The 26,043-nt window shown below is 43.0% G+C and overlaps 1 protein-coding gene across 5 annotated transcripts in view; it reads right to left on the minus strand.

The window, feature by feature from the left end:
- Nucleotides 1-5,841: 5,841 nt before the first annotated feature.
- The window catches only part of AMOT (angiomotin), a 61,550-nt gene continuing 41,348 nt past the window's right edge, over nt 5,842-26,043 (minus strand). For all 5 annotated transcript variants that reach the window (XM_075763654.1, XM_075763652.1, XM_075763656.1 and 2 more), the window contains 7 exons: nt 25,165-25,310; nt 14,590-14,739; nt 12,643-12,833; nt 10,276-10,398; nt 9,376-9,608; nt 8,322-8,546; nt 5,842-7,272 (listed from right to left, as the gene is read on the minus strand). In XM_075763654.1, the coding sequence (XP_075619769.1) occupies nt 7,172-7,272; nt 8,322-8,546; nt 9,376-9,608; nt 10,276-10,398; nt 12,643-12,833; nt 14,590-14,739; nt 25,165-25,310 (1,169 nt within the window). In that variant the 3' untranslated portion in view covers nt 5,842-7,171. The remainder of the gene's footprint in view (nt 7,273-8,321; nt 8,547-9,375; nt 9,609-10,275; nt 10,399-12,642; nt 12,834-14,589; nt 14,740-25,164; nt 25,311-26,043) is intronic.

Genomic DNA, 26,043 nt, shown 5'->3' on the forward strand with positions numbered 1-26,043 from the left:
CGTGCTGCTGAGCACCTTGCCCTGGCACTGCGGCTCAACGAGGCCGAAGCCTGGGTCCCGCTCAGAGCGTGAACAGCCACAGTAGCCCCATCTCCACATGCCCCTTCGGCAGGAGGTAAATCCCTGTCCCGTCCTCTTGTGCTTCAGCCCATCAGCGAGGGAAAAGCAACTGAAACACTGAAATACAGAACCGAAACGCTGCAGACGGGAGGTTTCCTTATTTTCTGGTTCTAAAATGCAGAAAGGTAGAGAATAATGAAGTTCCAAGAAGACCATTTATGTTTAAAAAAACAACTAGGGAGGAAAAGAAACTTTCACTTTGTACAACGAGGTTCTCAAAATTATCAGCTTGCATATATTGTAGGCATTTATATGTATGTGTGTGTGTGTGTGTGTATATATATATATAAAGGCTTTATATTTAAAAGGTTAGTACTCTTCTTGGCAAGGGATCAAAGAAAATCTTCCTCTAAAGCTTACCTCCAAAATACAAAGTGAAGATTATCTCAAACATGTCACTATATCTAAGTATCACTTTGAAGGCACCTTTACGAGGCCAGGTTTTTGCTGCCGTCCTATTTTACTCTTACAAAATTCAGAGAACTGTTGCAGAATACATAAAACGCTGAAATTTTGTTTGTCTTGGGGAGCAGGAAGGGGAGACAGAGCGCCGTTTCTAGAAAGGTCCTGCGTTATTACGGAATTTTGCTTTTCTTCGTAGGTATTTAAAAGCAATGACAGGCAACGCTTTACAAGAAATCAAATGATGCAACTGGGTGGTGCAAGACTCGGGACCGTATTCACAGTGCTCTGTGGCAGCTTCTAACTGCCTCCAGCAGCCCGAGGAGCAGCGGGGCTGTCGGGGAAACAACCGACCGCTACCGAAGTTGCACTTAGTAAGGATTTGGAGCAAAAGGGCTGAGCCAATTGAGAGGAAAAACCAAAAGAAAGCAAGCAACTTTTTCATCTTTTTCTCCTCTTTTAAGCCCCCAATCTTGGCACGCTGAGCAGCAGGAGCTGGGGGTGAGGGAGATGAATTTACCAGGCGCGTGTCCAGCAGATGCATCCGGCAGAGCGGGCTCCTGGTGCTGTGTCCAAGACGGTTGTGTCCACGTGGGCCGGTAAACACTCTTCCAGGAAAGGTAAGGGGACACGAAACCCCAAATCATCCCTGCGCGGCTCCTCGCTGCTCCCCACGGAGCCGTGGCCGGAGCCTCGCAGCCTGTCTTGGGGGGTGTTTCGCTCCAGCCTCCTCTCCCGGCAGGCGGCCGGGCTGCCATCGTGCTGACCGGCCCGTCGTGCTACCAGGGGCGTCGTGAAACGTCCAAGCGCTCCGCTCGCACCCGTTTGCAGATGGGCCGCAGTTGTTGGGTTAAATAAGCCAGCTATTAGCAAGCTTCTGTAGCTGTTTTGGGGGGGTTTTTTGGTCTGGCTGGGGTTTGTTTTTTTGTTTTTGGTCTTTTTGTTTCTACTGTGGCATGCCAGAGAGATTTATAGAAACAACGTCAAAAGGCCTGAAAGCGTAGAGGATGTATGTGCTAAACTGCCCACTGGCCCCCGGATTTGTCAGGCCGGTATTCATCACAGCACCGGCAACCAGGGGAGGCTACAACTACGTTAAGATCGGTTTCAAAAATCAACAGTGCAAATGCGTCAAGGCCGACCACTTTCAACCCACTCCCCGGTAATCCCTGCTCCTTCCCTCCGACAGAGTGACGAGAAAGGAAAAGTAAATTGGAGGCAAGAAAACGCACCAAAAATATATGAATAAAAAGCACATTGGTCTATTAAAGACCATGGTGTAGAAAATACTCACGTGATTGCAGGTGGCTCACGTGCCGCTACCCTCAGACATCTGAAAAACGGTCCAGCTGTCAAAGGAGAGGTGGCTGGCACTGTCACCGCAGCTCAAAGTTACGGTAAGCAAGCGTTGTTCATCTGATTACTGAAAAGGTGTGAAAGCACCCGGTGGTGGGTGCAGCTGCAGGACCGGTCAGAGGGAAAAATCAAAAAGTGATGCTTAAGGGAAGAGATGGGAATGAATAAATATTCTATCCTGCAAAATCTCCAATTAGGAATTGAAAACGTAAAGACCAAGCAGCAGGGAGGACTAGATAAGGTGAAGATTGGTTCTGCTTTATAATCAGTAATGTTTTCATACTAAGAAAATTTACTGCAAAACAAGCAGATCAGTGGGAAAAAAATTGAAAACACAGGATCCATTCTTTAAAAACACACAAAATATTTTTATAGCTAACTACAAAGATAACGATAGACATTTACAAGATCTCTTAGTGCACATTTACACTTACTTTTTTGTTTTCTTCCCTGGAATTAAAGCTGCCATAATCTTCAAAGACTTTAGGGCTGTTTCAACAGCTGAATTACAAAACAGCTCAGTCACAAACAACAAAATAAACTTGATGGTTTGAATGGGGAGGAAAAAAAAAAATCCACACGATTCACTTCGATATAGATTTATATAGGAAAGATCATTGTCTTGACACATTTTCTGAGGCTGTGAAGTGGCAAACTTTTAGTAATTTATGCTTTGATAGTTTGGATCCTAAAGAGAAGCAGCTAACCGGTCACTCGTATCTTGCCTTTTGGACCCCAACTCTGCTGAAAGGGAAACTGGCTTGAAGCCATTTGCCCCCCCAAGCTCCTCCACAAACGGAAGAGACGTTCAACGAGAGGACGGGAGCCTTGAGCGAGGCCTCTCCCGCGGGCGATCCCTGCTCCGCAGCCAGAGCAAAAGGCCCGCTACGTCCCAGCCCTTCCCGGAGGCAAGGCTTGGAAGCCACGGTGCTCCAGACTGCTCTCCAGTTATTTCGACACCTCCACTTCTGATCCTGAGCAGAGCCCAAGCTGAATGAAATCAAGGGTCCAAATACTTCAGGACTCGGAGCAACACAGGTTCTGCTCGAGTTCGGAGGGCAGGCGGTCGCTTTTTTCTTGCGTCTCGATAGTTTAGCGCTGCCCTAACGGCACAGCTGGAGAGCGCAGTGTGAAGCAGATGGGTTTCAATGCTTCTGGGAGTCTAAGAGATGACGTAGTCGGAAGTCAAACTCTAAAACCAACTTAGATTAAGATCTTTTTGAAAAGAAATGTATTTTCTTCATAAATACAGTACAATTACATTTTACAATGTCTTTTTACTTTCTAGACATAAAAATGCTAGCTTTTAAAAAAAGAGTTCCTATACAAATACATGAAAAGAGACCCCTCCCTCCCCACAGCCCTCCCCCCATGGAGTAAAACCATCGGCCGCAGCGTAAAGCAGCACAGTGAATCCCGGGCTAACCTGTGCCAGCCCTCACGGGGAGGGACAGAGCGCCAAATTACCCCTGGGGTTTCGCTTGTCCTGACTGCACCGAGTTTATATCGCCACCGTTTTATAAGCAATGGAAAAAACATATCGTCTGGCCAGGGTTGTTGGGATTCACTGTACGAGTGTCATGGCTTGCGGGATGCGGTTGTTAGATGTCTCACGTGCCGCCGGTCATCGCTGCGGGCTCCTGGAGCAGGAGGTCTCCTTGGAAATGGTTCTGGCCTAAAACTCTGCAAGTCCCCTCACTCAGGCAGCCTCAAAAACGAAGCAAAGCTAACGCCAGTTTTCAGCCTCTCACTCTACAAACTTGCCAATGGAGGCAGAGACGACACATAAAGAATTTCAGCCCCCTGACAGTACCTGCTGACTTCAGCCACCCTTTGCAGGCTCTCCCATGAGACCACAGACTGAAAATTGCTGCTCTAGACCCCACGAGAGTTGCCAGGTAGGAGCTATTCGAAGTAACTAATGACATCGGGCCAGATGGGAATAAAAGCCTCTAGATCTCAGGCAGTTCCCTGAGCCGTCAAATCCCAGAGGAACTGCCCAAGGGAAGGACTTGTGAGTTTGGCCATTCTGTTAGCAGTGAAAGGAAAGAGGAAAAATAACTAAACTTGATTTTCTTGTTTTGTTCTACAAAGAAGAATATGTGGCTTTCTTTATAAAAGCTACAATTCTGCTTCTAATACCCGAGTTTAAGAAAAACTCTTAGTCTAAAATTTTGGTTTGCAAAGAAGGTCATTGCAATCGTGTTAAAAATCACTTTCTACTAGAAATAAGCTCTACAGAAGGAAAAGGAACTAGCTGTGCAGTTTGTCTCCTTAAAGCAGTTTCTGTTTAAAAACAAAATAAAAATCTGTACAGAGAGACTGGAGACTATAGTACACATCTTCCTCAAAGCAAGCAGCTCTTTTACATTCACATCAGGATGGCTCTGAGGAAGCTCAAGGGAAAGAATACATTCCTGATGGCTCCTAGTTTGTCAGCACAGGAAGATGACCTCAAACTTCCATGTCAAAAGTTTTGGAAGGAATCAAAACAGGACAAAGAACCTAAACAATGTAGAAATGCACCATCTTCTTCCCAATTTACTTCCAAGGGCACAGAACTGCTAAGGCTCCTGCAACCCTGATGGCTCGGACTGTCAGAGACCGCCTGGCTTCCATTTTTGGTATGGACAGTTGCTGTCCATAATCTGTATTTTATTCACAGAAAGCTATTGTGTCCTTTTTTCTTTGTAAAAATAGATTACAGAGACATTCAGTCTGATAACAATGAGCTGCAAGAAGGATAAACAAATTATTTTTACCTAGTCCAGCTGAACAGCCAATATCGATTGGGGAAAATCAGTTTTCTAAAACAGGTTTTATCTGCAAAGGATCCAAATTTTCCTAGACGTTTTAGAATTAATGTCAAGCAAGCGAGTTGGAACTGTTTATCTAGAACCCTACAGTTGCAAAACTTCTTTCCTACTGCTGAGAAGTACTTGTAAAAATGGAATATATTTTTTCCTGTCTTTAAAAGATTAGAAAAGCACTCAAACATCTCTCCCCCTCTCTCACACAGACAATGGCATTTGATCTCCCTTATTGTTCATTCTAAGCTCAAACCACAAAACATAATATGGAAAATTATGATGAAATGGGAGAAAGATGGACACCTTGAGCTAATGAGAAAAGCTTCTCCTGCATTTTCAACAACTGTGGAGGAGGAAGAGAAATCCTTCAAATCATCCAGAGTGGGCATTACTTTGTATAATGGGATGGAATTAAGCCAAGAGAAATAAACGTAAGACATTCCCAGGGATGAGAATGAAGAGGCTGCAAATAGTTTGTCTAGAAAAGGACGGAGAACTAATTCAGACAGATTATTAGAATACACTTAGGGAAGGTCTACCGCACTGTCCAGCGGGATGATGTCCCATATGGCAGAGACAATGAAAGCCTTAAAGTGCAGCTCTGAAGTGTCTTAAGCAGTGGCAAAGGAAGGGAGTTTGTGCTGCCTGTCAGAGCAGTCACTGGGAAAGCCAGGCTCTTTAGACTTAGTTCATATCTCACAATATGTATTTTGCCATCTCTAACTTCCGTAGGTCTAGGAATACAGCCTGAAGAACACTAGCAAGCAGCAGATCTGCTAGATCACTAGAAGACAAACAGAATCCAACTCACAGCTGATCTTTAGGCACTCACCCGTGCAGCAGACAGAAGGCATCTCCTTTCAGCTCCCAACCCTCCGTTGTAAAATTCATGTTCTATCTGTTGATCTGATAAGGCCACTTCAATGGGACGCTGTATCGCTAGTGCCAACTAAGTGGGAATTGAGGACAGTCACTGACTGATGATTAATTGCTGATTTTCCTTATTTCTGGGGTGAAATGATCTGAAATGAAAATCTGGCTACTCTAATACTGCACAGAAAGCTGAGACTAGCCAGGTTCCCAATGTGTGACCACTGGCTAATTAAGTATTTTAACATTCAAGTAAAAAAAAAAAATTAGTTTTTAACAGAAATTAATATCGAAGTGTTTTAATAAAATGCAAAGACAGCAACAAAAAATACTCATCTACTTCTATTGGTCTTAGTATCTCCTTATAGCATCTGCAACCAAATCATTGCTGCATCTGTGCTAGTTCCCAAAAATCTGAAAGTGAACCTGATGACTTAAAGGTGTAACTTTCTTCTGTAATGCCTCTGGGACTTTCTTTAACCTGCTCTCTCCAGTTAGATGAAGAAAAAAATTATTTTGGAAGGAGACAATTTGCCATCTGACACTTTACGCAGAGCTTCTCTTTAAAGCTCTACCTCCGAGGCTTTGCTATATGAAGAAGAATCTAGTATCTCCAAGAAGGAGGGACATACAAAGTAGAAAGGCATTTGAAATACAGAAAAATCTGCTATGGAGAAAGATCTCCACAGATGCAGTAGATTAAAAGCAACTGGGCGTGCCATTTGCACTATGGTAAAGTTGGAGTAGTTCCACTAAAGCCAATGGAATGACAATGGCAGAAATCTAACAGATCAGGACTGAGCTTGTAAACTCTCCTTTTTTAATTTACGTAAAATGTGAATGCAATATATTATTTACTATCCATTGTATAAATTATTGAAAAAGTACTTAAGTATAAAAGTGTGGCAAATCTTTCAATAAATCTTTCAATGAAACTAAAAATGTGAAATGCAATATTAATCACCGGAGTCATTTGTTTTAATACAGAAATAACACAATTTGGGAAGTAAAAAAAAAAAAGAAAAAAAAAGAATGTTACCACACTGAAAACGGAAATTTTTCCAGCCTATGAATGTGAAAGACCTATTTTGAGTTCTTACACTGACAGTGAAGAGAAAGCATAAAGTCAAATCTCCCTTGATCACAGCTCAAGTTTAAAAGTTTCTCAGAATACCTGTATTCTGAAACCATTGAGTGATGCTCACAGCTAAGTCCCTGGTCCTGATCATTACAAGGCCATTATGCCCATCTTGCTGCATTCAAGCTAGACGTTAATCAACAGCTGTGAGAACAGGTACTTCTGTTTAAGAGACTTTAAAAATACTGAAATGAAATATCAGCTGTAGTGCACCTAAGTTCTTATTTTTTCTCCAGATGCTACCAGATCCAGTACTTAAAAAATAAAGGGGGAACTTTCAAAGAACAAGTGTTATGGGTTTTTTATAATTTAGAACAAATTATAAATTAACCTGTCCATACTTTTGAGACATAATATACAAGAGCAAACAGCTAAGTGTTCTTTTATTACTCAGGTACTACATTTTTTTCCCAATAAAAATGTCTTTTAAAAATTTCTTGCTACTGTATCCCAGCTCAGATCCTGGTACAGGCTTTCAGATGAGGTATTCTACCATCTCTCCATCTGGGAGGTCCTGCCCCATGGTCTGAACAGGGGCTTTTCTTTCAAGAGTGCTGGAGTGGAAGAGTGGCCCATCTACATGATGAGGAAAAACAAGAGACAGACAGACAAAGCTGTAACTTCAACGAGGTTAGAAAAATGAAGTTAACATTTTAAAAGTAATCTTCTATCATTGGCCAAAAGACCGCTAACAACTCCTTTTTTTCATTAAAAAAGAAAAAAAATCAATTCTTCATGTATGTAGCCTGACAAATAAAGATGTTCTATCAAACTCCCTTTGGGTATCTCCCACTGATACACAATGGCATATAAAACTGGAGTGACTGCATTTAAACCAATGTAGTCAGTGCAGACTTTCACCACAAAACACGTTCCTCTGTCTCCCTCGATACCCATTAAATAGCATAGCATGGGCAAGATGCACAGCAGACCAGCCAAATTCACTCTTCCATAAAGAACAACATAATTGTAACGTGTCTGTAAGTAGAAGAGGCAAGGTTGTGTAATCTGCATTGATTTGGCAGAGTGGGCTGGAAAATGAGCAGCTCTTGCCAGCTTGGAGCTCTGTGGGAAGCAAATTCAGCTTCTGTGACAGTCACTGTCAACTGGATCCACTTGTGCCAACGCTAAAGTGGTCTTGCGACTGGGACAGCACAGTAACGAGACAGCTTTATCACGATAGTTACCTTTCCTTCTTCTCCCTCCCCCTTATCTGAGTCCACTTTGCTCTGAATGCAATGGGCCCATTTCTACGGCCCATTTTCATACACTGTTTAAACCCCGCATGCTACTCACAATTTACTTCAAAGCAGAGACTGACTCAGAGACTATCCTGGGATTTGCATATACCTGCTCCAATTCTTAAATCTCGCTATACCTCTCTGCCCAGTGTGTCCGTGCTTATGCTACCACTCTTAAGCCTTTTTTTTTTTCCACTTCATAGCATTTAAGACCCCTCAGAACACTGTCAAGCTGCCTCTGAAATGCATCTCTCCTCACAGAAACTAAACCCAGTTTTCCTGGAAAAATGGAAAAAATGGGACAGCAGGACCTGCCCCACAGAGCAGAACTGATGGTGAGTCAGTGGCAGGGAACCCTCTGGGAGAGCAGCGGAGCTTTGTTACCTGTTTTGTCTGCACTGTAGGCCAGGCTGGCACCGGGGAGTCGTCCTGGTGTGGGAGCTGCAGTGGAAGGTGCAGCTTTGCTTTGTTCGTTTCCCCGGTCAGTTTGGGTGCTGCAGTCTCTGCTGCCTGTTTTCGAGTGGGCTGACAGCAATGGTGTGGAAGGGAGGACAGGAGAGGGGGTGGAGGGAATGGATTCGGAGCGATATTCTGTTCCCAGCAGAACACCTTTTTGGAAAAAGGGAAGAAAACATCACAATCCCAGAAAACTAACTGGTATCAGTTCTGCATCCCTCTGTAGTACTTGCTCTAGGATCTGGAAAGCGCTCTGTGCTTTGGCAGACAGTACTAATTTACCTTTCTATAGCACCTTCCACCACTGGGTGCTGAAATGCCTGAAGAATAGCAGTACCCTCATGTTGCTGCAGACAGAGTGGGCACTAACACGTTATTGTCCTGTCACGTACGGCAGGGTAAATCTGCACACTCTGAAATCAGCTGCAACAGACTCTCACATTTCAACGTCTTTTAGCCTCACAGGGAGGGCCTTTGGGCCTAACATCCCCCCAGGAAGAAAAAAATCATCTAAGATTTGCTTTGTTACAACTTCTTTTCTCTGAACAATGGCGCTGAGCCATTCCAGACAGGAGTCATGTTAGCGCAGGCACAACACTACAGGACGGCAATCCTGATTAGTATCTCTGCTCCTATTCAAGGAGACTTTACACCTTCAGACAGCTGTAACAACGCAGCTGAAAGCAAGCACTTGGGAACTCGGAAAACTGTATCTCAAAGATCCCTAAAGTCAGGTACTAAATTGGGAATAAAGGCTTACATATTTTAACGACAGAACCTGGGCATCAGAAGTCACTATTTCCCAAAAGTGATTAAAACAAGCAGTTGTTCCAAATGTGTCCCATCTTGCTTGCGGTCAGCTTTACAGCGTGCTAGGCCAGCCAATCTGTCTGCCCAGCACACCTTCTTCCTTCTGCTGCTCCTGCCTCCCCTCTGAGCAGTAATTTGTGTCTCTGAATTGCTACTGTTATTTAAAAATTACCTAGGCTGCCTTTCCAGCTCTTGTCCTCCCTCTTCTCCTCCAGGATGGGAGTGCTGCTCAGTGTTGACGAATGGGACAGCAAGCCCGAGCCAGCGTTCGATATCGACATCAGCGACTTGGCGGGTCTCATTGAGGAGAGCTGGTCTGTCTTACCGGGTTCCTTCCGGGAGCGCTGCTGCAGGACTTTGATCATGGCATCCTTCTCAATGATCTGAGCGTGCAGAGTCTTAATCCTTTTTGAAAAGTACAAAGAACAACAATGTACTTGTCCTTAGACTGAGGCCTCAGTGCCTCCGTGGCTGTGAGCAGGACTCCCTTGGGCATTTGGGGAGGCAGAGAGAGGATGCAAGTGAGCTTATGGCCCTGGATCCTGGCTGCTCGCTGGCCCACCAGAGCAGATCATGTATGAGACTTCCTGTACACATGCATGAGAGAACAGCACTGAGATACCCACCCACCTTTGGCTACTGGAAGCTGCTCTGAACAGCCACAGAAGGGGCTTTGAGACAAAGCTGAGAGTTATGGGCAGGACGTGAGACCCACAGAAAGAGGACAGTTAACACACTCCAGTCTGCACTGGACATAACCCCAGGGAAAACAGTTTTGTGAGACTGTTAAGAGGTGGCTGGAGCCTGGGGTCTGATGAAGATGCCCTGAAGAGAGAAGAGGGACAAGCTAGGTGCAAAAAATCTAAGACAAGGCTTTTTTGCATTAGCCCTCAGTATCGAGACAGGTTTTAGACTGCTATGTAGATACTTTCTTGGCCAAATGAGCGTCTAGCATCCTACATTGTCGCCATTGGTGAAGACACAAGAATTTCTGGTTCTGAGGCGTCTACCCAGACAATTAATTTAAAATCCCCATCCTAAAGAAGCCAGATAGGGCCAAACTGCATATTACCTTCCCTCCATGTCGAGACACCTCCTGTTGGCAAGCAGGATCTCTTCCTCTTCCTTCTGAATGCGAGCTTCCAGGGAGGTATCATAGCTAGGGTTAGGCGAGTGGCTGATCACTGTCGTGTCCCTGAGAACAAACAGTAGAGCAGATGAAAGACCAGCTAAGTTTGCTGCTTTCCTCCTAGCAGCACAAAATTATCACCAAAAAGTAACAAACAAGAACATCCACTTTTTTTTTTTTCAGTTTAGGCTGGCTCAGTGTCTTCCAAAAATCCAACTCCCAGTCCTAATGAAAGAAGGATTACAAAAATATGCAAGTCATTACGACAGTCAATCTACTGTCCCTCCTGGACCAGTCTATCATCTAACTGATTCACTGTACTATTGCAAACTGATCGATGAGGCAAATCCAAGGACATGGGGAAGGGGGAGGATGGTATAGAACAGTAGATACTTTTTTTCAATTGAAACAGCACAAACTTTGCTTCAGATATAAAGCTTTTGCCCTTCCCCTTCCAACAGTATCATACAGGGACTCTGAGTATCAAAAGGAACTAGGCATGGAAGTTTCTTAACTGAGCAGCTTGGTCCAAAAAACTTGGAGTGGGCTGAAAACAGTTTTAGACTGATTCCACATAGTGGCTGATGTTAACACTGCAATAGTTGCTCAGTCCACTAACCAAAACAGAATGAGTATTTCATTCTACTTGATGCTATTCAGTCAGAACAAAGTGACTGTGCGATGCTCTGTATCACTGTATGACTCATTACATTAAGAGCACGTTACTGACATAGCTGTGCATTAACATAATTAGAAAAAAGCAAACACACTGAAAATTTGGAGTTATCAAGAGCTCCAATTCATTGTAATAATCTGTTCTCTCAGACCCAGCAGGTCTAAGAACTGTCTGGTAAATGTACTTTTAACTCTGCAAAAGTTCAGATCAGGAACAGCAAAGCACCAATGCAAAGGGCACCAGAAGGTCATTCATCAAAGAAACCTAACCTGACTCAGATTCCTGCCTGTGCTGTAAAGCATCCTTCCTGCAACCTCAACTTCCAAAGGGATGCTATTTTCCCCTATCAAAGAAAAGGGAAAGAAATCTGTGCAAGTGTACATGAGGTTGCTGCTGAAATTAGTGGAATCCCTCACAGCCTATCTTTTTGAAGGAGATGCTATAGGTGCCAACTGCATACAAACTTGCAGGTGTATTGACACTGCTGGAATACTGCCTTTTAGGGGAGAAGCAGCTAGAAGGAAATGGAAAAATAGAAGTTGTCTCTTTCCTGACTGGAAGGCATTCTCGTTCATTTAACAAAACCTGAACAGGCCTAACACTTCCTCTGTCGTTCCATGATAAACAATAGACCAGACCCCTGCTTATCAGCACACGCTGAAAACATAACATGGCCTTTAAGGACAAGCAGTAGCAAGAGCCTTTAGAGAATCTCCGGGGAGGCAGAAAACAGTGAACAAGAAGCATCAATACCCTAAAATAACAGCCTGCTTTTGGAGCAAGATAAGTCTTTAAATGCTAACACAGCAGATCTGCAACTTTATCCCCGTAATTCTAGTATGATCTTGCGAGCTAGGAAGCCAGTTGTGATAACATGCCTATTTGAATGCGGTTCATGAAACAATCTAAAATAAAATCTGCCATCAAGAACCAGAAACTAGTAAGCAATGAAATGATATGTAAGCAATACCTAACACTAAAGAGTGGTACACTCTTGTTTACCAACTAGCTGAAGCACTTGGGCCCATTTACAGCCATAACAAGTGTTTCTGTACAGTTGCCTTGGAATGTGAGCTTCTTACCAAATTTCAGACACCCTTCCCACCCCCACAAGCAGTGCTCTCCATACACAGCAGAATGTTTTGAGCAGAATTTCCTAGTAGATTTTTCTGGTTAGTAACCATGTCAAGGACAATACCACAAAGTAATTTGCAAAAACATTCTGGAGAACAAGTAAGCCTTTCAGGGTGAATGATATGAATCACCAAGCTTACCCCATCTCACATGACTTCAGTGAGGACTGATTCCTGTTCAAAAAAATAAAAACCCAAAACACTCATACATCTATTTTGGAATTAACAGCTTCTAGGAATGGCTCAGAGCAATTCTAGTCTGGAAAATGGCTCCTGCATGGGGGGGGAATCTTCTCCTGGAAAAAAGTTTCTAATTGTTGGCAATTGCACAGCTCCCAGGAAAAGCAGCCAAGCTCCACTTGCATGCAGAAGACTGAGAAGCTGTTCACACAGCAAGGAGAGATATCATGGGAGGGTGGTATGACAACATTCCTTGGTGGGAAACATGACATTCAACTGGAAAAAGAAAATAATCCCTGTACTATGAAAAGTCTCATTTACCTCTGAGCAGCCACAGTTGCAGCTGCATCCAAAGCAAACTGTCTCATCACACTCTCCTCCAGGTATTTCTGTTCCCACTTGGTCATGTCAGCTTCCAGAGCAAGAATCCTTTCTTCCTTCTCGCGCAGGAGTTCCATAAGTGCCGTGGCATTGTACTCCGAGACGTTGGCAGCCTGAGATGTGCCCTGACGCTGATTTTCAAAAGCAGGGGGGGGGGGAAAAAAAAAAAGTAGTCTCAGGATGCATCTGTAAGACTCAGGGTTGGTTTGTTTGCTTTTTGTCTGAAGGACAGAGGCTGGCCCAGAGCAGCGCTGGCTTGACACAAGAACCCCCAGAGTGAAATTCACTGGCCTACGCCATGCTGTGCTGACTAAGTGATGGTAATGGTCTCCTTTAGAGCTCAGTCTGAAACATCTGCAGGGGTAGTTCAGCCTCCCCCTGTCAAAACCAGGGAACAAGCTCACATAAGGCAAGAAAGGCTCTTTCTATTTTCCAAATGTTGAAGCTCCGAAGTCATAAACCACTAAGCACTGCTCCCAAGAAAGACAGCTTAACTCACAGCACCCATGCTAGAGTGCTTCCTGGTGCCATTCCAGAGCTGGGCAATGCTAACAAGCAAATATCTGAGATGGAAAATACTCCTCCGAGGGCCTTTTTCCATGTGCAAAGCCCTACATGTGCATCCGAGAACTGGATCACGCTGTTCAGGTCTGATGTCTAAAGTAACACAGACTTACTTCCAACACTGTTCCAGCAAAACACTAGGAAGTATACAAGAGTTATCACACCTTTAAAAAAACACATCCAAAAGATTTTTAAAGGATATGGTTATCGAATCAATATGATCAGTGTATACCTGTGGATTAAGTAGCTGAGGATCAAAAATAATTTAGTTCTAAAGCAAGATTTGGAAGTGTTCCCTCTCAAAACAAGAAAGAGTGGAGATTTGCTGAGCTAACAGTTCAATGGATAAAATGCATTTTTATATGGAAGTGTCATCTGGGATTGGCAGGACATTTGACTTAAAAATAAAAAAGAAATAGTCTAAAAGAAAATAAATTGGGGCAGACAAGCTATTTTATTTTCAGCTCAGAATTCTTAACCATGACAAGACAACTATTTTTTCATCTTGACTCAAGCTCAAGGTCAAAAATTGTGGGGTTCAGATTACCTCATCTTCCAAAGGTACCACTGAAAAGTTTATCAAATTGCTGTAACACCTACTGAAACCAATATAAAAACACAAGCAGATTTCAACATCCGTTTCTATGCAGCGGTGGAAGTTGGGGGATAAACATAACCTGAAACTAAATGTGATTTAGAACACAGGCCTGCAAATTTCCAGCAAAATTTACAAACCTGACAGTTCACCTATGTTCGACATAGGTTGAAATAAGTCTAAAACTTCACATCCAATTCATAACAGCACTGCACAATCTACTTCTCATTTATTCTTTTCACTGAAAATGACTGATGTTACAATTGTAAGAATATACTTTATGTGAAGCTCCCATCCATTTCTATCAACTGCATTTATAGAATTGGTTTTGCCTTTTTAAATGCAAAAGCTTTTTGAAAGGCCTCTTTTCAGGCCAGCTGTTAATGAATTTTATATAAAATCTCAGACTGTGAACAGTATTTTAAAAATAATACAAAAGTAAGTATAACCAGGTTACTTAAAGACAGAACACCACCCAGCTATATGGCTGTGTCTGAATCTTGTCATGTGATGGATCCCCTAGTGCTCTCTTATCTAAATTTTCTGATCGGAATGGAAGAATTAAGTCAAGTAAAACCAATAAAACGGCCAGCAAATCCATGATTCTAGCTACCAAAAGAAAAATTTTACAAGACGGAAAAAAACACTGCCCTTCTTTTACGCGTGGTGTAGTGTATAATGTGCAATCCCACAAGAAACCTAGTATGGCACAGGGAAACAGTGGGTACCTGCTGCATCCGGAGAGATTCCAGTTCTCTCTCCAGCCGGGTCCGCAGCCTATGTTCCAGCTGTTCCCGTTTCTCACATGCTGCCTGCAGCTGAACCAAGGCCTGTTGCATCTTCTCCACCTTCTCAACATAGACCTGCTTTTTTTTGAGCTGAAAGATAAAAAAGAAAATGCAACCTAAGTTAAATAACGAGAACAAGTAAGTGAACTTCTGGCTTTGTACACATTGCAGAGCACAGAAACACCAGCTGGGAAGAACACGTCCAGGTGGTGCTGTCAGTGTGCCTCGGACTCCTACTCTGGGCTCAATGCTGCTTTCCTGCTAGGTACATTTTTCTTTTTGTTCTAATGATAGGGAAACTGAGGTAATTATCTGTTACAAATGATTGAGAGCAGTGATGGGCTAGAAAGGGCATCCGGGTTCATAACAGAGAGTGTTTAAGTGACTTGACACACGTTACCAAGGTAACTGTAGCAAGGACAGGGATTAGAGCTGGTCCACAAGTTGGGAACAGTTTTCAGTGCAATCCTGAAAATTACTGGCAGTGTTTTCATGAGATTAAGCAGGAACTGAATCAAAAACTGCAGGATCCTATTCCATTCCCGTAACAATAAAATAACAAATAGGATCAAAGCATATGCTAGACATGGCCTGTGCTCTCTCCACACTGCAGCCAGGTTTATTCTAGCAATCTGGAGGTTAATCTCGGTCACATCTTGGCCCAGCGTGACCTAAGAGGTCCTGCTCCGTTTCTGGCCACTGCCTTTCGACCTCCTCCATCATTCATCCTGCAAACTAAGCTGTTATCCTGCCTCACGATAAGCGATGAAAATTATCATGCTGAGACCCCCAATAACTATCTTAGCAAGGTTAATCCACAGATCAGGCAGAAGAAAACCAAACTAAAATATGAATTAAAAAAACCCCAACAGAATAAAACACACCCAAGGGCCCAGCTCTATTCTAATATATAGAATACTGCCCACCTATGGACACTGTTTTCTGTTAAGGAAAAGACTAACAATCATAATTAGCTGGCCTTCTGTGGCAAATCTGGGCATTGCTTTTTTAGCTATGATTGTCGTAAATCCTGAAATACAAAAATAGCAGGAACAAGGCAACTTTTCCCAACAGTCACAGCCAAGGTCTAGAGAAGCACCACAATGCAAAACGCGACTCCCTTAGGCGAGTTCAAAGAGCTACTATACAGTTTCATGGAAGAACAGTCCACCAAGGGATACCAAAGACAAAAGACACCACTTTTGGCTCAGGAAGTCCTTCTTGGAAGCGGAAAGTATTCTGGGAAAGTATTGCTGTTTGTTGGCCCCGTTCTGATAATGTTCCCTAGGAATTTGCTCTAAGTTTCAGCAGAGACAGGATACTGGGCTTGCCGGGCTTTGATCTGAACAACGTGAGCCGTTCTTACATCACACCTTCCTTCCGAAAAGGTCTTATCATGTGTTTCTTCAAATTTTTTCCCTTTTCACGCTCCTGTTCCTTGAGGCAATCCAGAGACTGCAATGTGAACAGCAGAGAGAGAAATCTCCAAACACTATTAATTCCAGACATGGTATCCTTTTCTTCTCTTCATAAAGTCAGCAGGCATCTAATCTCACAGCATGAATGTTGCTGCCCTAGAGGATTTTCCCCAAACAAGTATTTTATAATAAAAGTTACAATAAATAGTGAGTAATCCAACCAAAGGCCTTCCCACCAGTATAGTAGAAAGGTATTTTTATTCTTTGATTGCTCAAGATTCCAAGCTCGTTTGGAATGGGAGGGACAAGAACATTTTAATACAACTTAATATTCCACTGCTGCTCTACAGAAAATCAATAAAAATGTTATACTTAATAGATCTTTTTATTCCAGATCATAGTGCTTAATAACACTGATTTAGACTCCAATAAAGTGTATATTAATGCACTAATTTTACACTTAGATTAACAGCAGCTCATAGTAGTTATGTAACTAGCCAAAAATGATAAACTATGAGTCAGCAGCAGAGCCTAGAAATGGAGAGCGCCCAGTACCTTCGTTTTGCATGTGAGCTTGCTGACCTGGACAAGAATAAGGAACAACCTAATAAACTCGCTAGCAGTGAAATATCATGCATCAAGCTGAATAATAATCTCTTGAAAATCAGCTCTCCTCCCCCACTCTTCTATATAAAAAATTAAGGAAGGATGGACATTTGGTCTCTTATTACCTACCACAAAGCATTTAAATTTCTGAAAAGCTTTTTAACACACAGGTAGAAATCTCCTTGCAAAAGGTAGCCACTGACAACATTTTACTAGTTTCATAATTAATTAACCTGAGTATGCATATGTGTGGATTAATGTTTTGGCCTGCATTCAAAGAATACCAAGAGCCCAGCCAAAAAAAGAATTAGGACACAGAAATTCCACTGAAACATTCACTTTGAAAGCACTCCCATCAGCCAAACCTGCAGGTGAAATGTTGCAACACAAGCTGTTGCCCAACTCACCAGCACTGCCTGCACATGCCTAACTCATGCACCAGACCTAACGTACAGGCATGGCTTGTTCAGTGGCTTTTCCTAAAGACAACTTTTTTCCCCCCTTCACAAAATACACTTCATCTTCCAGCATCAGGAAGAATTAGGAATGCTAGGAAATTCGAGGGTTGTGTATGGGGTGGCTTTTTTTTTTTTTAACAGCTTAAAACCCAGAATTAATTCAAGAATCCCTGAAATTATTTTCAGTTCTTCAGAACACAGATGTTCAGTAAACTTTAAAGGCATGTGTGTGCTCCAGACAACTCAGCTTTCCTAATGTGTCTTTTAACACAATTATCCTTTATATACGAGATTGTTTCATTTCAAGCACTCACTACACTCAGTCAACCCACTGCATATTCTGGCAGTGTCACTCATTTCTAGCTCTGCCATCTCTGCTACTGCGAGTATTTGTGAGGAACAATTTACCTTTCTGTGAACCAGGATTCTCTAGGAGTGGTAGTAGTGAAATCTAATTTTTTTTTAAATTTTTTTTTTAAATATTTCCAACTTGATCTGTCCTCTCAATGTAAAGAGGATCAGGAATAATTCTTCCAAGCACAGAGGGATTTATCATAAATTGAGAGTATGATCATGTTTTCCTAAGACAGGAATTGGAAACAGAGTTTCCTGAGTATTGCCAGGGTGCTGCAGATATAAGTGAGATGGGAGGAAGAAAAAAAAGGCAGCATGCTGAGGCTTGTTCTTGGTCATTTGCCACGGATTCCCCACCCTCTCTCTCCCAGCAAAGAGCCAAAACTGGCTGCTCAGGGCCAAGGGCCACAGTAACATCTACGACGGGGGAGATGGCATCAAAGGACGCCGGGATTCTCTCCTCTGCAATAAGCCTTGCAATGAACACGTGTTCTAGATAAGAGTTCATTCCTGAAGCTTCATAAGGATGCAGTCACTCCCTTGGGTATATAATTTTAAATAAATTTGACAAGATAGTAATTTTCCTTTTGATGGTACTGCATTTAACTAAGAAGGAAGCTCATGCTCACATAATCTGTTGTAACTGTTTTGCCTTGAAGGGTGCTCTGAAAATACAGAGCATTTTACTCATAATAATATCTTTATTATAACACCTCTTTAAGACAGTAAGATCTCAAATAACCTCAGTGCGCATCTGGAAGCACAGCAGAGCACTTCAGCATGACTGTATCCCCTCCCAGCATTTCCTACAGCGCAAGGCACAACTTTAATCGCATGCGTATCTTCTCCAGGTCAATCCCTGACTGCTTTGGAAAATGTCCTAACCAGGTATCAGAGGTTAGGCTTTAACTCAATCAACAAGATTTTCTAATTAAACCATTTTAAACAAGAGCTGTCACTCTCCAGTTCATATCCACTATGATGATTACGTAAATTCTGCAACAGGACCGAGGACACAAAAAATAAAGGTGGCAAGGACTGGCTTGGGACTCTGCAGAAACTGAGTACACAAAAGTGCGAATCGATGCAGGGAATACCCCTGAAAGATTCCCTGGCCTCCCGATCAAGTATTTCTGTCTTCATTTTATTATCCCTTGTCAAGATTGCTTTCTGCAGTTGAGAGCCAGCTGGGAGAAGCAGGATATGCTTGGGATTCAGAGGCTTCATTGCTCACAAGAGTCTGGCTGACCTGAAGAGCAATCCGTTTCCAAGTTAGTCAGAAAGATTTACTGCCTGAAAATGTCTGCACACCGATATCCCTGAACTGCAGGGCTTCCAGCAATGGAAATGAATCATCCACTCTAAACATACAGGAATGAAATGATTAAACAAATTCACTAAACCTAGAAAACTGAAACTAGTCCTCAGAATCTTTTTGCAGAAGAAGAGACTTCCTAAGACAACGTAATGCCTGGCAGCAGGCAACCTGCAGGCTTCTCTGCTACAGAGAGCATTTGCGTGGTCTGAAATCAATGGCTAAGGACAAAGCGTTCCTGTCAGAAACAGGGACATTTGATTAACAACTGCCCAGCAGAAAAGGGATTAACATTCTAAAAGCTAAACAAATCCTGTTCCTTCATTTGATTTAGGCTTCTCAGCAAAGTCTTCTAACAAACCATGTGCTCTCTTTCAGGGATCCCAGGTCCTTGCAGAAGAAAGGCTCTGAAAAGGGCCTGGAGGTCTCATGCCCACAGCACAGGGAGCCAGAGCATAGAGGAAGGAGGAATTTTCACTGTCAGGTCGCTAGAAGCAAGGGAGGTAGAGGCTGTAACATCCTCGGGACTGGGGCTGCCTCTGCAGGACAAACACAGTCCTGGACATAGCAGGTGAGGGGGAAGGAAGGATCTTCTTTTGTAGAGATTCATCGCTTCCAGATGTGTTACTCAGCAAAGAGTTTTTCTGGGGAAGAAGAGAAGACTTCCTGCATAGCTAGCAATGATTCAGAAACCCTCCCAGGCATTTTGACAAACCCAGCCATTACCCTCTTCATCTTGGACAGCTCCTATTTCAGCAAATTGGTAACACTCGTCAGCATCTGCTTGTCTCCCACCCACTATTTCTGATGTCTTCAAAGTCCTTTGTTTAATATATTCAGGGTGTTTTCATTACATTCTGGGTTTATCCTAAAGCTGAATCCATTCAGATGCAGCTGAAAATGTGTTTCCCCACAAGAATTTGCCTGCTATGGCAGAAATGTAGTTTAAAAAAAAAAGACAGCAAGCACGTTTAAGCCACCTCTCCCTCTTGCAGTCGGAATATATTCCTCCAGGATGCCTTTGAACCCTCAGTTTGTTTGAATTCAGGCCCAATAAGGCGCCACTGTCCTCAGTAAGAACTCATGCTGAAGCAATTTGGTAACACTATCCTCTTGCTAGGGAATAGTGTTTGTTGCATGGGAATGTCATAATGTCATCTCTCTGTTTGTTTGCGTTAAAATAAGTTATAACTCTCAAAGCCACCTCTGGAAAATTACTAACAGTCAGAATACCAGAGGTAGCAACACAGCAGTAAAAAGCCAGTGGTGCATTGTTACAGGAATGCAGGTCACTAAAGACACACAGACGTACTAGTTACAAGGAAGAGAGGGAGTTTTCTCTCCTCTCCACCCTACTCATCCATGAATGATAAGCCATCCAAAAGGTGTCTGCTTTAAAAGCAACTCTGTCGTGAAAGGAATAGTTACGTAGCTCTGAGAGTCTAAGAATTTAAGTGAGACAAAGCTGTGGAGACTAGGAATATCTTTTTATAGACCCAGAGAAGTGACTGGAAAAAAACAGAGAAGCCTTCAAGCACACAAACTCTCCTTTGGGTCTCTTCCCTACAAGCCAGAGCTCTGGTCACGCAGCATGTAAAGTACAATAGGTATCATTTGAAAATGACCATTTCTACATCCCCCCCACAGACAGAACCCTCAGTGTTATCAGAAATAATGCGCTATTTCTCTCCACAATAGCTGAGTGGGAAATGAATATATCATCTTAGCTGTGATATCTGGTTTATGGTAAATTCTGATGGCCGAAAGATCTTATAGCTTCTAAATACAAGCCACTTTTAGAAAAGATATTTCATTCAAACTTCTTCTCTTTCTGCAGCCCCCAATCTCCACCCACTAGAGAGGATGTCTGGCTTCTCTTTCCATTGCAAGGTGTGTGCATGAGGATGGCAAAGAGTAGATATTTATATCTTCTTAGTGGTAGTCATTATTTTTCAAAGCTGTCTCCTTAAGGCACTCATTAAAACAGTGGCTTGTAAAGTGGTGGAGGAAAGGAATACAAGTTACACTACTATAAAAAACCCACAAACTTTTTTAAGTTGAAGTGTGGTCTTCCATTGTATAAATTAACCAGGGTAAGCAGAAATGACCAAGTTCAAGAAAAGTTCTGGAAATTCCTTTTTTTTTTAAAAAAAAAAAAAAGTGTAAAACCAGTAGCAATTGTACCCTCTCGATCCAGCAGTTGTGGTTTAGATAAAGTATTTGGCACCAAACTCCCTCCTGCAATATTACAATAAGCCAGCGTTTACCCAGAGTCTCAGGCTGGGCAGGATGGTCCTTTCTGTAAATTCAGCAATCCTGCCTTCGGCCCTGAGCAAAGCAAAGTTTAACCATCTGCTCCGTTCGCTAAAGGCTCTCAAGGTGTACGCTAGCAGATGTTGGTGAGAGCATGGTAACGCAACTATTTTAATAGCTCACACATCCAGGCCATCTGTGACCATGTACCAGCTACCCACCTGCTGCACACTGCAGCCATTCAAATGATGACATCAAAATTAAGACCATCAGGCACCACGTGCTCCAAAATGAGATTTTTTCATTGCTTTAGCTGCAAATATTATCACTAACAATTTCAGACTGTGATATATGTTTTTAAGCCAACATGCATTTTACCCCAAATGTATTCAATTTGTCTCAACTTTATTGCATGTAATGAAAATAATCTGAAGTTTAAAAAACAGACTAATACTTCACTAGAAACAATTTTAATAAGCTGCTGACATGCATAACTGTGGAACATCTAGTAAAGGGAAGAATGAAAATGGAGAAGTGAAAATAGAGGTTAATTATGGGGTTTCTTTACGTATAGTAGAGAAGCAGTAAAGTTTAAATATTACATATAAAACATATACATACTTCGCAAGTCTGTTCGTAGACATATTTAAGTTTCTTTTAAATACCCATGATCACTCACTCGTTTTAGCACTTTGCAGAAAGGAACTCCACACTATCTAAAACTTTAATGGCAGCTTGTTCTAAATTTGAAGAGTCATTTCACCCCTGCTAACAGACCAGGGAAAGTATTCTGTGAATGTCTACTTTTGCTTCCAATTGCTTCACACTATACTTCAGTATCACCAAGATCATTCCTTTCTCCATCACATTTAGCATCCCTTTATCTCTTTCTTCCCTCTAACTTGAATGCTAAAATGCAGTACATCATATAAAAGCTCTCAAAGCTCCATACGAGTAGACAAGTATCTACATTTTAAACATGGGCGGTTTTGTCCAAACTGGCAATTCAGGCAAAGGATTTTTAAAAGAATCTGGAAGTTCCAATTCCAGTGCCACATTTAAATTCAGCTTATATGGCTTATAGGTCTCATTAGAATGGAAATATTCTTTTTATAAAGGATCTGTGACTATAAGGCAGGGTAACTCTGCTTAATGGGAAGTCAAAACGGAAGGGGGGAAGGAAAAAAAAAGCTGAAAACTTACATTACAGGATACAACAACTGAAATATGCACACTCCCCTCAGGCCCTAAGCCAGAGTGGCTGCCAAACCTTAGTGTAAGAAACTCCACCCTCTTCTGCAGGACTAGTTTGGAAATTCCTGACAATTACAGGGACTAGTAACTCAGATTAAGCTGGCAAGAATAAAAGAAATAATTGACAAATTGTTCATATATCTTGGTCACTGAATGTCACTAACTCAGGCTGACATTTACAGTCCCTTTTAAATGGTGCCCTAAGCACTGAACAGCTTGCTTGGCTGTCTTTCGGAAAGTTACCAAACAGCTTGGGGATTGGAGAAGCTCCCACAATTTAATACTAATGAGGCAACAAATGCTTTATAATCTTAAGTATTTCATTTAAAAGTGATTTGGGAAACCTGCAAAAGTGACTCTTTACCCCTTCTGTTTCCCTTTCCTCCCCCCCACCTCTAGGAAAAAGCAGAGTTAATTCCTGCTCTCTCACTGAGACGCTTCCATATTTATCTACAACAGGAAGGGTGGCACTTCCTACGCACTCTGGGATTCGAGCAAAGGTTGGATGCAAATGACCACAAACCCTCATGCAATCGAGACCAGGGCATTCCACTCTATGTCAGCATATGTGTGGTTTTTTAAGCTATCGTGCAATCTAGCCCAGACTTACTTACCTATTTTACTATTCTACCTAGGCAGAAACACTTTGCAACAGCACTGAACCCAATTCTTCTAGTAAACCGAGAGAGGTCTTTTGAAAAGAAAACATACCATTATTATTATCCCTAAAAGACTTGGACTTTACTGCAAGGGAGCCAATATGAGTGCTTACACAGAGGTTCAACTCAGCCAAGTGCTGTGTGTGTTGGCTGATCACAGCACCTCTACACACGTTGACTCCAAGCATCTGAATAGTTCCAGGGAAGCCACAACAATGTCCTGTGTGCTTAAAGTTAGTCACACATCAGACTTTTAGTGTAACAAGGTGCTGAAAACTGAATGAAAGCCAAAGAGGTCTAATACATTGCAGGATCAAAAGACAGAATAGTTTTAGAGCCAAAGAGAATCATGCCATGTTTAAATTACCCTTATAACCTGTCCCCCTGAGCAACAAAGGTGCAAGTCAGCCTTCTCAGGAGATGCTGCCATTTTAGTGAAACCAATGGACTTGTCAACTGTGCGCAAGGCTGAATGTGGCCATTCCTCTGACTCTGCTGTTCTTTTTTTATTATGATAATTTGTATTGCACAGAACCTGGTTCCCTAGTGACGGACCCCAGCCTGGTGATGCTAAGTGTGGTACAAATGAAAGCTCCCTGCCCTCAAAGCTCACAGCCTGCATCTGGGACCAGAGACCACAGACAGAAACACACACGTAGGGCAAGCCAACTAGTCTCTGGGTTAGCATGAACTGTGGCCTAGCCCCTGCCAACCACGCTGTGAGCATCACAGCAAGGGATGCTTCAAAGTGGCCTTGCCAGTGTTTGCAGCGGAGGTGAGGAGAGTCTGGGAGAAAGCACAGAAGTGCTTGTTTGGGGTGGGGAGGAAGGGGTGGTTGGAAATTGAGAAGGGCAAAGGTAGAAGACATCCTCTCAGCAACAAGGGGAGGAGAGAAACAGGCCTGGGTAAACCATGAGGGGCCTGGAAAGCAAAGAGGAACTGCCTGAATTTGATGTGGAGAAAGGAAAGCGAGGTGGAGCACTAGGGAGAAAGGCTAATGAGGTATGATGGCAGGTAACCCTGCAACAGCCTGAATGAGCAGAGCAGATCCAGGAGGGGACAGATTGAGGTAGGGCTTCCATGAAGCTGAAGATATTGAAAGAAAAGTACTGCAAGGGGTAAAAATTAAGGACACCAGGGAAAGAAACAAAGGAAGGTTCAGGGGAAGGGCTACTGAGGCACACACAGAGCTCAGAGAAGAGCAGGCTAAAACTAAGGCGGCGGCTACATCTGTACCTGGGAGAGGAGGCAGGTAGGCAAGATAAGACAGGAGGAAGTTTACTTTCTATTTGACCATTCCTTGTCTCTTGGCACAATGGCATTCTGAAGGGAGAGAGGAGTAGAAGGAGACAAGAGGAGGGTTTGAGGAATGTCTCTGAAGCCAGCAAGATGCCGGTGGATACAGGCACTGTGCTCAACTGAGGGTGATGGTGAGTGCTAGTAGGCAGGAAGATGGCAGAATTGAAGGAGGAGAGAACAACTCTGCAGTGGAGGAAGTGTGCTTGGTCATGACATTTCCTCCAGAGGCTCTCTATGGAGGAAGAGTAGGAGTAAAGGAAGCAGAGGCTGGGAGTGGGAAACGGAGCCTTTGAGAGGAAAGGAGTAGGCGGGAGGAAAGAGGACGGACACTATGACGCAGAAGGGCAGAAAGGTGAGAGCCGTGTGTGAGTGGCAGGGACAAGGCTACAAAAGAAACTGCTGTGAAAGCTGTCCAGCTAAGCAGCTCAAATGATTATCCCCTCTTGGGAGGAAAAGGAGAGAAAACAACCAAGGTCATGCCCAGCTTATTACGAATGCTGGGCACACACAGCAATCTGCACTGTGCACCATGATACCCTGGTGTAAGTGGAACACCTGGCAAGGGGACAAGCTGCATTCATTTGATATTAGTTAAAAGTCCATCCAGATCTGAATTTCTGCCAAGTTAAGGAGGTTGCCAGGGCTGGGATTTCAGTTCCAGCCCACTTTTATCAGTTGAAACAAAAAGAAAATGAAACATGGCTGCTTAGACGAAAGCACTTCCAAGGAAAGACAGATTTGTGGCTTATCTGTGCACAGTTCAGTGGTTTAGCTAACCAACACAAAGCTAAGCTGGCATAAGCAAGCAGATTTCCTTATAATTTGCACAAGACAAACTCATTCCCACAGTCACTTTTACTGGAACCCAAACTACCCTCATTTCTCTCCAGCATCCTTACCTCCTCCTCCAGTTTCACCACCTTGGCCTGAGCATTGTTCAAGGCCTGGTCTCGGATCTCGATGTGTCTTCGTTGGTCCTCGTTGGTGGAGCGTGCAGCAGCCAATTCTATTTCCAGTTTCTCTTTTTCCCTCTGTGTTTCCTTGTCTACCAAAACAAAGGTAGAGTTATCAATGGACAGCACTCGTCTCTACTCAGCCTTCAGCAGTCTTTCACTCCAGAGGTGAAGGAAAGATTGTACTGGAACTTCTCTCAAGAGGGAGAATGCAAATCTAGTGCTAGGGGGGGAAAGTACACAGATTTCAAGGAAGAAAAAGACTTGTAACCCTGAAAAACAAGCAGGGTACCTTCAAGTAACAATGTGCCACAGCGCTAGCGAGAAGGAAGAGAACGTGCATCACTCAGTACAGTTAGGTAATTTGCTCTGATTATGCAGATGGTTAGTGAAACTTGGCTTTCAGTGGTGGAAAACAAACTGGATAATTTTAATATCCCAGGCTGGGGAGAGGAGATGGCAGACTTCTGTGCCTGAAAAATTTGTGCTCTCTTTTTTCACACTGACCCTACAAACAGGAAGGCTGTTCTGCCTGGGGCAGCTGTCCTCCTTCTCAAAGTAACACCCAGTCGTCCCATTTTGCTGGCAGTATCATCAGGGGAGTCAGAAAACAAGTGAGCAGTGAGAACTCCTCAGTTTTCCTCTGCTGCCCTTAAAAATGACCCTCTGGGCCAGACCTGAGGCACATGTATCTGTTCTCCCACTGCTCAAAGCAGACCTGCAGTTCAAGAAAGCTTTTTGCCTAGCACTGAAAGTTCATGTCTGATGCTTTAAAGCCACCAGTCCTCTTCTGCTGCTCTCCAGAAAGACCTGGACCTAATGGGA

The sequence above is a fragment of the Balearica regulorum genome, chromosome 11 (genome assembly GCF_011004875.1).
Source record: "Balearica regulorum gibbericeps isolate bBalReg1 chromosome 11, bBalReg1.pri, whole genome shotgun sequence".
Classification (NCBI taxonomy): domain Eukaryota; kingdom Metazoa; phylum Chordata; class Aves; order Gruiformes; family Gruidae; genus Balearica; species Balearica regulorum.